The sequence below is a fragment of the Vidua chalybeata genome, chromosome 17 (assembly GCF_026979565.1).
Source record: "Vidua chalybeata isolate OUT-0048 chromosome 17, bVidCha1 merged haplotype, whole genome shotgun sequence".
Lineage (NCBI taxonomy): Eukaryota > Metazoa > Chordata > Aves > Passeriformes > Viduidae > Vidua > Vidua chalybeata.
Window position 1 is genome coordinate 13,945,421 of NC_071546.1, and position 13,204 is coordinate 13,958,624.

The window sequence follows — 13,204 nt, forward strand, 5'->3', positions numbered from 1 at the left end:
ATCGCCTGCCCCGGGATTCCAAAAAAACACTGCAAAACAGGAAAAAATCTAGGGCTCGCACAGAGAAAAATGCAGGAGAGTGTGGCTGCAGAAACGGAGTTGCCATAGCTGTTGGAGACTCAGCGAGACAGGGTGGAATCCAGTGTTTTGGAAGGTTTCCCCGTATGACACAAGATTTTGGAATTTTACAGCTGGTAAATCCTTATTAACACAGGCAGCCACTGCTGGCCTGGATTCCCTGGCTCACTCTTTGCTATGGGGGCGCCTGGTGGAAGTGTGCCTGGTCCTGATTATTCAGCTTAATTGTTTAGGGAGAATATTAAAAAATAATCATAATTCTTGGCATAAACAAAAGGCAGAGAGACAAGCTCCCATCACCTGTTGACAGAAAATTGATCATGAAGAAAGCTGGCTTGGGGAGTGGAATTCCCTGTTCTCCCACTTAGTCATCGCATCCTGGTGTGACTCATTTTATTACATGGAGGTTCCCAGTGGTTTTATTTTGAGAGAAGCTTTTGTTTAATAATTTATATACACACACACAAAACACACTTATAATCTTAAAAAAACAACAAATCTATTCTGATGAATTGGCATAAGGAATTATTTGGAAGAGCTCTGGAATGAAATACTGTTCTCCTGCTTCACTGTTCAACTACTGTATTTATGTTTTATTTTAATGGGAATTGAATTCCTCAACAATAGATGGGGAGAATTCGCCTCTAGACTTGTTCTCACTGTGCAAAATGTCAGATTTGGGGCTGGGCTGGCTGGTGCATGACTAATCCATTGCCCTTTTACCTCCCAGACCTTGCCTTGTATCTCCAGCCTTGGTGACTCAAACTTCTGTCCTCAGTGCAGTGAAAGCACTCTGGCCTCTGCTCTTAACAAACAGAGCTCCAGTAACTGCAGTGGGCAGTCTTGCTTCAGAAAGAAAAAGAAATCCATGAAAATGAAGCTCAGGAATAAATTTAATAGCTCTACTTTTCATGAGTTTTAAATAAACTCATGCTGTATTTGCTGTAAAGCTTGAAAATTGTTTTGAAGTAAGAGCTTAGAAGGAGACAACTGCTCAGGACCAGATGCTGAGCAACCTGGTGCTGACTTGAAGCAGAGTAACTTCCCAGCTGAAATCAGAATTTGTCCCTGAATTTGTCTGGGATTTGTCCAGAGCAGCAGAGATTATGAGTGAGGGCTCCTCATGAGTTTCTGCTGCCCAGAGTGGTTTTGTCCTTTTGGAAACCGTTCAGTGCTCTCCCTTTGTTCTTGGGGTGGCTCTAAAAACCCTTCTTTGTTTTCCGGAGATGTCTGTTATCTGCTGATAAAAGCTGACAGAGATAATTGCTGTACTTTTCTGGAAGGCCTTCCAAGAAACGGAGAGAATGGGGACAGTTCCCTGCAGGCCCAGGGGGAACTGTGCAGAACTGTGCAGAACTGTGCAGAGCTGTGCAGAGCTGTGCAGAACTGTGCAGAACTGTGCAGAGCTGTGCAGAACTGTCCAGAACTGTGCAGAACTGTCCAGAACTGTCCAGAACTGTGCAGAGCTGTGCAGAGCTGTGCAGAACTGTCCAGAACTGTGCAGAGCTGTGCAGAACTGTGCAGAACTGTGCAGAACTGTGCAGAACTGTGCAGAACTGTCCAGAACTGTGCAGAGCTGTGCAGAACTGTGCAGAACTGTGCAGAACTGTGCAGAACTGTCCAGAAATGTGCAGAACTGTCCAGAACTGTGCAGAACTGTGCAGAGCTGTGCAGAACTGTCCAGAACTGTGCAGAACTGTCCAGAACTGTCCAGAACTGTGCAGAGCTGTGCAGAACTGTGCAGAACTGTGCAGAACTGTGCAGAACTGTCCAGAAATGTGCAGAACTGTCCAGAACTGTGCAGAACTGTGCAGAGCTGTGCAGAACTGTCCAGAAATGTGCAGAACTGTGCAGAACTGTGCAGAACTGTCCAGAACTGTCCAGAACTGTGCAGAACTGTGCAGAGCTGTGCAGAACTGTCCAGAAATGTCCAGAACTGTGCAGAACTGTGCAGAACTGTGCAGAACTGTCCAGAAATGTGCAGAGCTGTGCAGAACTGTCCAGAAATGTCCAGAACTGTGCAGAGCTGTGCAGAACTGTGCAGAACTGTGCAGAAGTGTCCAGAGCTGTGCAGAACTGTGCAGAACTGTGCAGAACTGTCCAGAACTGTCCAGAACTGTGCAGAACTGTGCAGAACTGTCCAGAAATGTGCAGAACTGTCCAGAAATGTGCAGAGCTGTGCAGTCAGAGCCCTGCCCCTCTGGTCACCAGGCTGGGTTTCTCTGGGGAACCAGTAACAGGTTGTTCATTAAGTAATTTGTGTAATGCTTGACTGAAAAGCAGTGTACATTTGCAGGCCTAAAATCACATGCAGGAGTGGAATCCCATCCAGAATCAGCACAATAGTATATTTAGTCTTCAGCTGCAGAGAACTGCAAAGAACATTTCCTGAGCCTCTCAGCCCATCACTCATGCTTGTTCAAATAAAGCAGTAAGTTTGTTTCCCTGCTAGTTACTGACCCCAAAGTCATGAGTAAGGGATCCTGAATAATGTGCAAAGGCTGTAACTGGTTCAGAAAACCTTTAATTGGCTAATTAAAAAGAGTCCTATAAGGGGCTGCAGAGAATCACCCAAAATGCTCCTAATGCAGACTGACGTTTTGATTTCCCCCAGTTTGAAGCAGGACTTTGGTATGATCGCAGTTGGAGTTAGGAAGGGTAGAATTACTTTCTTCCAACAACTCATTCATTCCCCCAAAGAGTGCTGACACAATCAGATCTCTCATCGGGGTTTAATGCTAAGTCTCATAGCCCTGAAGCAGCACAAAAATCTCTATTTCCTGAACATTTCACTGACCTGTGGTGTTAAAGACTTGCCAACTAAGACAAACCATTAAATGAGCAGGGAACCACAACAGTAAAAATATTGCATGAGGCAGCCATGGCTGGTAAGACCTCAGGGTCTAAATCCAAGACTATTTTATCATCTTGAGAGCAAGTGCTGCCCTTTCCAGAGGCAGGGATTGAATTCCCTGTGGTGGAGGCACAGTTTGAAAGGCACCACACACGCAGACCTGGCTCTGGATTCCTCAGTGATCCTTTGCAGCTTTCTCTCCTGTCCATTGTTCAGGCAGGTTTCATTCTATGCAATAAGCAGCTATCTGCACTTGTAGACTTTGGATTAAATTATTAATCAAGCTGGGCTTTAGTCCTCTGTGTTTCCAAGCAGGAGCTGTTTGTCCCGTTTGTGGCATGACAGAATTACGGGGTAATTAAGGCCAGAAGGGATCTCTGGAGGGTTGAGCACAACCTCCTGCTCAAAGCTAAACACATTCCTGGTGCCCAGGCACCACCTGGCCTCCAGGGAAGGGCCTTTGGTGTGACAGGTTTTGTGCTGGGGGCTGTGCTCCACTGTCACATCAGCCTTGGGATTTTTAGTACATCCTTACAATCAGAATCCCGTTTTTGTTGAGGACTTCCTCCAAACATCCACTTTCATTTCCTCCTAAAAATATTTGCATTTATGCACATCATAAAGGTGATAAATGTGTTGACAGTTTGGTGCAGGTTTTGTCTATTCATAATTTCCTGAAAGGATCCTGAGACTTCTCAGTTTATTCCTCCTGCTCTCCATTAGCTCCCAGAGTGTGCATAATCTGAAGTTTTCTTTTCATTACCAGGAAAAAGAATAGGTTAGAGAGAGAGACTTGTGAATGCAGTTGTATTTTTCATTTTCCTCACAGCCTCCCTCATCCTTCTGCCAAAAGCTCCCCATAATGTGCGTATCCAGAGCGGTTAAAGGAAAAGCAAATATTGATTGTCTCGAGCGAAAGTGAAGCAGTGAGACAGATGGAGCCACATCATCATATTGAAGCATAAAGGTCAGGGAGTGAACTGCAGAGTGCTTCAATTCAACAGGGCTCAAAGATCAGGGATTGCTGCTGCTGACAGATTTGTTAGAAACCTGTTTAGCTGCCACAAACGTGGAATATATCCAAACAGAAGCATCTATCATTGTTGGAATGGTAACCCCAAATATGTTTGTTTCTTGTTTGCCTTTTCTCATTCTTACTTTTGACCCACACAGACTTTGGGCTCAGCCTGAACATCATTTGATTTTTATGGTTGGCTTCATTAGCTTTTAGTGCAATTTCAGTGGCTCAGTTACTAAATCAAATCCCCTGTGGTTGTGCTTGCATGTGTTCCACAGCTCCTTGAGTGTGCCACATGACTTGGAGGCCCGTTTCTACTTTAGTTTATGCATTTTGGATCAACAAATCCTTTTGATTTCCACCTTCTTTGTGAAGTTAGTGCTGTTGTATCTGCACAGACTGTTTGAATTTAGCAGTACAGAAACAAAGATGAAAACATTCTGCCTGGAGCAAAACCAGTGTCAAACATAGGAATGCTTGGCTGTCCTTGTCAGGACATCTTCATGTGGCATTGCTGAGACAGCTCTGATGTGTGTCTCTATCAGAGCTCTCACTTTATGATGTATTTTCTTGTTTCCTTTTCCCTTCTCTTTCCTTAGAGAACTCTAAAAAATTATCCTTTGGGGTGTTTAGGAGTGTGGGGAGGTTCCTTAACACACACTGTGATGGTTTCTTTTCTCTAAGGTCGCCTAGAAGAGGAATCTCCCTGTTGAGCATTTGCTGCTTCATAATCAGAGAAGGATTTGCTGGACTAACCCCCCTCCCCAATATTTTGGCTCCCCCTTCCCTGTTTCTGTCTCAACAGCAGCAAGGAGTTGGCTGCATTAACAGGGCTACAGATTGAGTATAGCAGTGGCCAAAGTGGATGCTCATGTTAAATGACATTAAATAATGGAATATTTTCCATGCCTTTGCAGCAGCCCCTTGGGGTGAGCAGTGCCACAGCTCTGCTGAGGCCATCCCAGCCCCAGCAGCCACTCAGCCCCACGGTAGAAAAGACACCTGGTTCACAGGAGGGAGCTTCAAAAAAGGAGAGAGAAAACTGGGAGTTGTTCAGTGTTCCTTCCTTGCAGCAGGAGCAGATGGAACCTCCTGATGGGGACAACTTCCAGCTCTTTGGGGTCTCCTGATGGGGACAACTTCCAGCTCTTTGGGGTCTCCTGATGGGGACACTTCCAGCTCTTTGGGATCTCCTGATGGGGACAACTTCCAGTTCTTTGGGGTCTCCTGATGGGGACAACTTCCAGCTCTTTGGGATCTCCTGATGGGGACAACTTCCAGCTCTTTGGGATCTCCTGATGGGGACAACTTCCAGCTCTTTGGGATCTCCTGATGGGGACAACTTCCAGTTCTTTGGGGTCTCCTGATGGGGACAACTTCCAGCTCTTTGGGGTCTCCTGATGGAGCCACACTTCCAGCTCTTTGGGATCTCCTGATGGGGACACTTCCAGCTCCTTGGGATCTCCTGATGGGGACACTTCCAGCTATTCCCTGGCTGTGTCCATTGCCCAGGGAGGGTTGGGGTGAAGGAGCCCAGCAGGGCTGGTGCCCCCTGCCCCACCAGCAGCCCCAGGAGCCTGTCCTGAGGGAGGGATGAGAGCCCTGACTCCAGGAAAAGCTGCCTGTCCCCAGTGGGTGAGCAGAGCTGTCCCAGGGGTGCTGGGCAGGTGAGGCTCTGTCCCAGGGGCTGGGGCAGACAGGGAGCCCAGGGCTGGGTCCTGGCCACAGCTGGGAAGAGGCTGCCTGGAGAGCCCAGCACATCTGTCAGCTCATTGTCTGGGCCCAGCACAGAACAAAGAGCACAACAACAGAAGAAATGCAAAATGCATTTAAAAATACTCTTTCATTTCCCTTTTCGCCAGAAGCAGAAGTGCTTAAATAACAGAAGACAAAAGCAGCTCTTGCAGAACTTCCAAGAGTTGGGAAAAATAAAAAACCCTGTGAGAAGGACTGGGTTTAGGAGATTTCCCCCCTCATCCTGCCCAGTCTGGGGAGCCCCCAAAGCAGGCAGAGCTGCTCCCCCTAAAGCAGACAGCAGCTCCTGGCTGCAGCATTCCCAGTCCAGCAGGTCCTTGGGATATGTGTCCCCTGGCCAGTTTAAAAGCAAGCTTTCAGAAAGGTACGAAGCAATTTTCCCCCTGCCCCCATCAGTACTTTCCTTCTGCAAATTGCTTGGCTAAAAGGCTCAATGGAATTGTGAAAATCAAAGGGGTAAAGATTAAAGTCTAAAAAAAAAAAATAAAATAAAATAAAATAAGGAAAGCACTGCAAAAAAAGTTTCTATATTTAAGGAATATTTGTAGCCAGAGGAAGCACCCAGTCTGTAAATGAATGTCCTGTCACTGCTGATACACTCTTACAGCACAGGGGTTACTGTGGTGGTACTCCATACAGGGGGAGCAAATTTTATTTTCCTCTCTAAATACAATTTTGTGTGACTCAGGGTGGAGACAAGCTGCATGGGTGCAATGGTTAAGGGCAGCAAAGCTTGCAGTGGTTCAGGGTAGGGCTGTCCCACATGCAGGGAAGTGCTTTTGCACTGAGTACAGTGAATATTTGGTGCTTTACCACGGCTCACGGGCTGTCAGTGGCATTCTGTCTTGGCTTAGAGCAGCAGAAAGTTTGCTGAGCTGCTGACCCACTGTGACCATTCACAACTTATGTGACCTCCTGATGCCCTCCACCAGTCAGGCTGGCTGGACTCAGGCCTGGTAAAAAGCAGATGCTGCACCTGTGCTAAATATTTCATTCCTCAGCTTGGCTAATTTCTGCATAAACATTGAATTTTAATATGTATGTAAGCTCTTTCCTGGCGAGAGAAGTGTTCAGTGATGTGTTTAAATGAAATGCTGTTGCTTTTGGTTAGGACTGGGAAGGTGCTTGAAATAAAGTCCATTTTGAGAGCTTTGCCAACTGAATGCCCTTGATTTGTCTCTATTTTTTTAATAACTTCTATGATTAAAAAAAAAACCCACAATGAGGTTAATGTTGTGATATTCTTCTAGATGGGCAGCAGATCTGGGAAATGGAGGCAACAGTGGACAAAGACAAGAGCCAGCCTGTAAGTATGGAACACTGTGTCCTCTCCTGCAGCTGCTGTGCAGCAACTCGTGTTCAAGGGGAGCTTCCAGGAGCATCTCAGAAGCAGAAGGAGCAGCAATGCCACGCTGAACAGATGTGCCAGATGCTGCAGCAATGCATGTGCTGCAGGAAGAATCGATTCCTGCAGCAGCAACCCCCCAAGGGAGTCACTGCTGGAGTCTGTCCTGCACACCCGCAGTGCCAGCCCAGGCTCTGCAGGATGCTGCCTCCTGTGCCAGCCCTGGGTGCTGTGTCCAGATCCAGGGCTTGTCCTGCAGCATTTCCAGTGCTCTTTGGAGGGAAGGAGCCCCTCTGTTCCCTTGGCTTGCTGGGACCCTGCTTGGGCAGGCAGAGCTCTCGGGAGCCAGCAGTGGCACTGCCATGCCCCCCCAGAAGGCAGCAGGGGCTGCCTGTGGATAAATCAAAATCCTATGGAATAATTGAGTTAATTTGACAAAAAGAGGGAATTCTGCAGTGCACGCTCCTTCATCAAGCACTGTGGGATTAGCAGAGTTTCTGCATTTGTCACAGTTTCGTGTTTTACTTGTAGCTGAGACTTCTCCCTCCAAGTTCAGGACAGCACCAAGTGCAGGAGGGATACAGTCCATAGAAACCAATTTAGCAGTACCAAAAATCTTCTGGTCTGCCACCATCTGCCCCTTTTTTCTCATAACCTTCTTTGTAGGGGTGAATAGGGAGATTCCTCTTGTTGTGGAGGTGTAGCAAGGGGAGCTGCACACAAACCCCTGGCCAGCCCCAGGTGCTAATCCCTTCCTGTCCCCTGTGATATTTATTTCAGAGCATGCTTTTTGTGGAGATACCCGAGTACAGGAACAAGCACATCCGCACAGCAGTCAAGGTGAATTTCTATGTCATCAATGGCAAAAGGAAAAGAAGCCAGCCCCAGCATTTCACCTATCACCCAGGTAATTCTCAGGGACAGAGCCACTTGTTCTCTAAGTCCATGAGCAGGATTTGATTTTCTGCTCTGCTGTTTTCTTGCCATTCTTTGAGGATCAAAATGTCGCTGTTTTAATTCAGCACTCGACAGCTGCTTGGTTTAAAAGCTGCCTGTGACTTATGGTCAGGAATTTGGGGTGTCAGTTATCTGTTATTTTGGCAGTGGGCTGATGCTGCCCCATTCACTTGGTGGAGGTTTGCCAAGAGCCTCAGTGGGAACAGGCTCAGTCTGGGACACGGTGTGACCCTCTGAAAACCATGAGTGTTGCCTTCTCTGACGTGTCCAGCAATAAGAAAACATCAGATCTGGGAAAGGGCTTGGGATGGAGGAAGGCAAGCAATATATATTCTTCAGAGTGAGGCTAGCTGAGAAAAATACAAATGCTTTTGTGATGTTCTTCCTCTGGGGGATTGGTGAGCCATGTCACAATAAATGCAACAGGATTACTAATGAGATTCCCAGAATTTCTCAGCTTTGGCTGGGGGGAAAATATTGTGAGAAAATCAGAGTATTGTGTGTGTTTGTGGAAAGCAATGAGCATAAAATAACAGCACCAGATTTTATGCAAGCTTCAAATGATGTCTTAATTTGACTTGTCTCTAAGGAAAGGCAAACATTCATTCAGACTCTTATTTTGCTCTCCTCCAGCCTGAAAATCTCTGGTCCTCTCCCTGAATTTATGAACTCTATAGGGTATCACCAATGTGAAGGGTTTGTACAGTTGCTAAACTGTTCTGAGCAGGATTGAGAAGCACACTTCTATCTAAATGCAATCCCTAAAATAGACCACTTAGGAGAAGGAATCTTTACTTCCAGACAGGAATTTTGCATGACCAAATTTGCAGGAATTTTGTATGGTTTCCATTGTGTGGTGTTTCTGTAGTGAGTTTTGGGGAAGATGTGACAAAAAAATCATTGGAAATGTAGAGGACCATCCTTTACCCCACCAGGATTCACAGAACTCTTACTAAATCATGGGCTTTTAAATGATGGTGTCAGACAGGTCTTCAGCTCTCAGCACTGAGGAAACTTTGTGCAGCAGAGACAAAAACTCTAAAACAGTTCAGCTCTGCTTTTGGTGACTTGTTAAATGTTTGGCAGAAAGATGGGGAGTTGTTTATGTCCTGGGATTTCTACTGATTCAGTCTCCTTTGAGATGGAAGTACTGCATGAAACACCTATCTATGACTTCTTATTTTGTCTGGGTTCCAGAATGGCCCTTAAATGAATTGAAACAGGGGCCGAAGTGCTGAATTTTTCAATGTTAGCAATTTGTGGTTCATTAGTACATTAAAGATTTTCAAGAATCTCTTAGCACAGAGCGCTGTGAAGAATCTTTGCTGTGTTGCGTGTGGGTGATTTATTAAACTCAGTGCTTGTGATGTATGAATTTACACACACAAATCTCGTAAAAGGCTTAAATCTCTTATTGCTTCAAGGAAAACCTCTCTGTTTCTCCTCAGCTCGTTACGAATAACGTCCTTTGCATGCTTTGTTCTAGTACCATCAATCAAAACAGAGCCCATTGATGACTATGATCCAGCCCTAATCTGCAATCCAGTGCACAGTGCTCTGGGGACAGTAACACAGCCTTACTATTCACAGCACACAATGGCCACCGAGTCCCCTTCCTGCCTCGTGGCCACCATGGCTCCTTGCCAGCAGCTGCGCTCAGGCCTCTCCTCTCCCGACTCGCGGTACCACCAGCAGAACCCGGCTGTGATTTACCAAAGGAGCAAGAGCCTGAGCCCCAGCCAGCTGGGCTACCAGCAGCCCGGCCTGATGGCCACGCCAGTTGCCATCACGGATGCCCACAGGTCCGTGCTGGTGCACGCTGGTTCTCCAGCCCAGACCTCAGCCGTGCTGCAGCACTCCCCGGGCCACCAGCAGCCTTCTCCTGTCATCCACTACTCTCCAACCAACCAGCAGCTGAGGTGTGGAAGCCACCAGGAGTTCCAGCACATCATGTGCTGTGAAAATTTCACATCCAACGTGTCCAGACCCAGCCAGCCCCAGGCCAGCCAGGCGCAGAGGCTCAGCCCCAGCTCGTACCCCACCGTGATCCAGCAGCAGCAGGCGGCCCCGGGCCAGCGGGCAGCCAAGAACGGGCCACCAGGCAGTGAGCAGAAGGAGGTGCTGCCAGCAGGAGTGACCATCAAGCAGGAGCAGAACCTGGACCAGGCGTACCTGGATGATGGTAAGTGCTGTGCCCCTCTCAGGGCTGCTTTGTTGGAGGGAGGGGGTGAGTTTGGAGTTCTCAACGCCCCTGTTCCTCGGCGTGGCCACCTTTGGTGGGTGTGGACATGGGCTGTGCATTCAGGCTGGATTTGGGAATTTCATTAGGTGCAGTTTTGGCTGATGGCAAAGCACTTTGGCCACTCACCCACAGGACCCCTCTGCTTGCTCCGTGCCACGGGCTCAGCTGCCACGTTGAGCTGCTCCCATTTTGTCTCCCTTTGCCAAGGGTTCCATTGCCAGTTTGGAAGATGGCAGATCTGAAATGAAATGCACTTCTCAATTATTTTATTATATTTCTTCATATCAGGGCAAAGTCCACTTTGTAAAATGCTCTTGTACATTTTGTACCAAAAAAAAAGCCCATTGAGCAATCTATCGAGGCCTGTAATGAATGGGGCAGTGCTGCAGGCAAAACCATTGCAGATGTTCTAGATGAACAGTGGGACATTGATAAGTTAAACAATGCTCTTCCTTTGTTGTGAGCCAGCTGATTTAGCCTTTAGGAATGAGCATAAGTAAGAGTAAAGCTTTCTTTGAACATATCCTGCTTATTCTTAGGTAGGCAGCTATTGGCAGTCTGCTTGATTGGTTCTTTTATTAAAGCATGCTTCTGGCAGGAGGAAATCAATGCAAAATTAATAGTGCAGCTGGACACTGCAATCACAGAGAGCAGCAGCAAACCCAGCATGGATTTGAGTGGGAGCAGAGTGAGGCTGCTGGAAATATTGCTGCAAATGCAGGATGTTCCTGTGCAGGAAGTACAGACCTGGTTGTCACAGATGGTAACTCTGCTCTCCTCTCAGTGCAGGCAGTGGCAGGCTTGGTCTCCTGGGTGTGCACCAGGATGTGCTCTAAGCACCCAACAGCTCGGGATTTTTGCTGCACTTACCTAGAGTTGTGAAATTGTGCCTGTGAAAGTTTTTGCTTTCCTCAGCTTGGGTCCTGAGTGCTCTGTATGGTGTGCAGCCTTCCCTGCTGGGTTTGTGGGCAGAGTTTGGATGGTTTCCTCTCTTAGCTGTGTTTGCAGAGTGGTTGATGCACCTTTGGTGCCATCGCAGTAAAATCTGGAGAGTTTTTACTGGTTCCCTTCTCTGAGCAGGAGATTCAGGAGTCCTAAATTTAACTTGGGAGATTCACTTTTCATTCAGGGAATTGGGTGTGATAACAAAGCAAGAGAATCTTTCTGACAGGAGAGCTAAACACTGTTATTTTGGGTAATTTTAATATGAGAAGCTGAGAGATTCTTCCACATTTTAAAAAATACTTGGTACACACCTTGTAAAAGAAAGAAAAGAGAAAGCTTTTACTTCAAGATTCTATCTTCAAAGTCAAGCTGTAGTCCACTTAAAAGAACTCCCAATGTAGACTGCAGAGTTAATTTTCCTAGTTTTGAATCAGGCCAGTGACACCCAACTGCAGCACAGCTCACCAAGAATGCACTCAGCCTCCCTGCTAAGGGAGCCTCTAGGCAGAAGAGCAGCAACTCAGAATGAAATCCCAGGCTTCTCCTTGGCTGCCTGGATCATCTTGAATTGATTTCTTTATCATTGATTTCTTTATCAAATCTTTTAGAGATTGCTTTATCAATCGTGCCACCCAAGCCAGGCCAGGCAAGGTGGGCCACATGCAGTCTCTGTACTGACCTCAGTGAGTTTACATCAGCTGGAAGTGTGACTTGGAGAACTGTGATTTACTTTAGGGCTTTGCAAAGCGTTTCATTCTGAAATGTTCAGGACTTGAATTGAAAAGCCACATTGTTTGCTGCTGGGGAAAAGTGACTCAGAACATAACAAAAGCCATGTTTTTCCTGACTAGAAAGTTTGGGTTTGTGCTTTATAGTATTAAAAGAAAGCAAACCTAAAGGATTATGGAGGCTTTGCCCTTAAATCCCTTTTATCCAGAAAGCCCTTGTGAGATAAAGCGAGCTGTGAGGTCTCGCAGTGATTTTCACGGGCAGACTCGGAGCTGGTGCTGGCCCAGGCAGGCTTGGCACGAGCCAGCTGCTGCTGCTGCTGCTGCCCAGGCTCTTGGGCAATCACTGCTGGTGTCTCTCACTTCCCTTTGCTCTTCCCATCTTCCTCCTCCCCCCGCCTTGTTCTCCTTTCTCCAGAGTTCTGCTGACATCCAGCTTTCGTCCCTTTGCTCTTGTGGCCTCCTCTCATCAGCCCTTGCCCGCTGCCTTCATGGTTAACACACAGCCTTGGTGTTCTGGGCTTTGTTTCTATTCTGAGCCTTGCCACGAACTTGTGCAGTGACCTGGGCATGGCCCACGCTGGCAGTTCCTCATTCCTGGAGCTGGTGCCTCTCAGAGTGGGCACGCTGAGAGTGCTGGGGCTGTCCTGGCAGTGACCAGAGCAGAGCATCCCGCAGTGACACCGTTCTCATTTCTCTTCGCCTCTCTCAGCTCCCTGAAGTCCCTGCTGGCAGCACCTCTCATTGTTTTCTTCTCTTCCCTGCTGTAAAAAGATGTTATTTGTCCTTCCTGAGATGGTGGCTTGGTTTTGCTCAGAGCCTTCACTGCTCCACAGGGCACAGTCACTGGGAATTCAGCACATTTAACCTGCCTTTGAAAAGATGAGAGCTGTTCCCCCTCTGCAGGAGGATTACCTGTGGGCTCTGGAGTTTGAGTGCAGCCAAACCAGCCTGGAGCCCGAGGCAGGTGATGGCAAGGATTTACCATCTTCTGATGGGTTTTGCTGTGTGCCAGGAGCGCTTGGTGCCCAGCTGGTGCCCTCCCCAGCCCCTTGGTGATGGTTTCAGCAGAGCTGTAGCCTGTTTCTGGCCCTGCTGCAGATGTGCACAGCTGCCACTTGCTTTCATCGGTGCCTCTCCTCCCCTTGCTGGTGCAGCCTGGGAGAGGAGGTGCCCAGCCCAGCCTGTGGTGCCTCTGCAGCTTCCCAGCCTTCCCCTCGCAGGCAGAATGGCAAAACAGGCTTGCAGGAAGGAAGGATGCACTACCCAGTCAGAGAGGGTG

The 13,204-nt window shown here is 47.6% G+C and overlaps 1 protein-coding gene across 1 annotated transcript in view; it reads left to right on the forward strand.

The window, feature by feature from the left end:
- The window catches only part of NFATC2 (nuclear factor of activated T cells 2), a 75,879-nt gene that overhangs the window by 37,649 nt on the left and 25,026 nt on the right, over positions 1–13,204 (forward strand). The window contains exons 7-9 of the mRNA XM_053958731.1: positions 6,956–7,011; positions 7,831–7,957; positions 9,494–10,189. Of these exons, the coding sequence (XP_053814706.1) occupies positions 6,956–7,011; positions 7,831–7,957; positions 9,494–10,189 (879 nt within the window). The remainder of the gene's footprint in view (positions 1–6,955; positions 7,012–7,830; positions 7,958–9,493; positions 10,190–13,204) is intronic.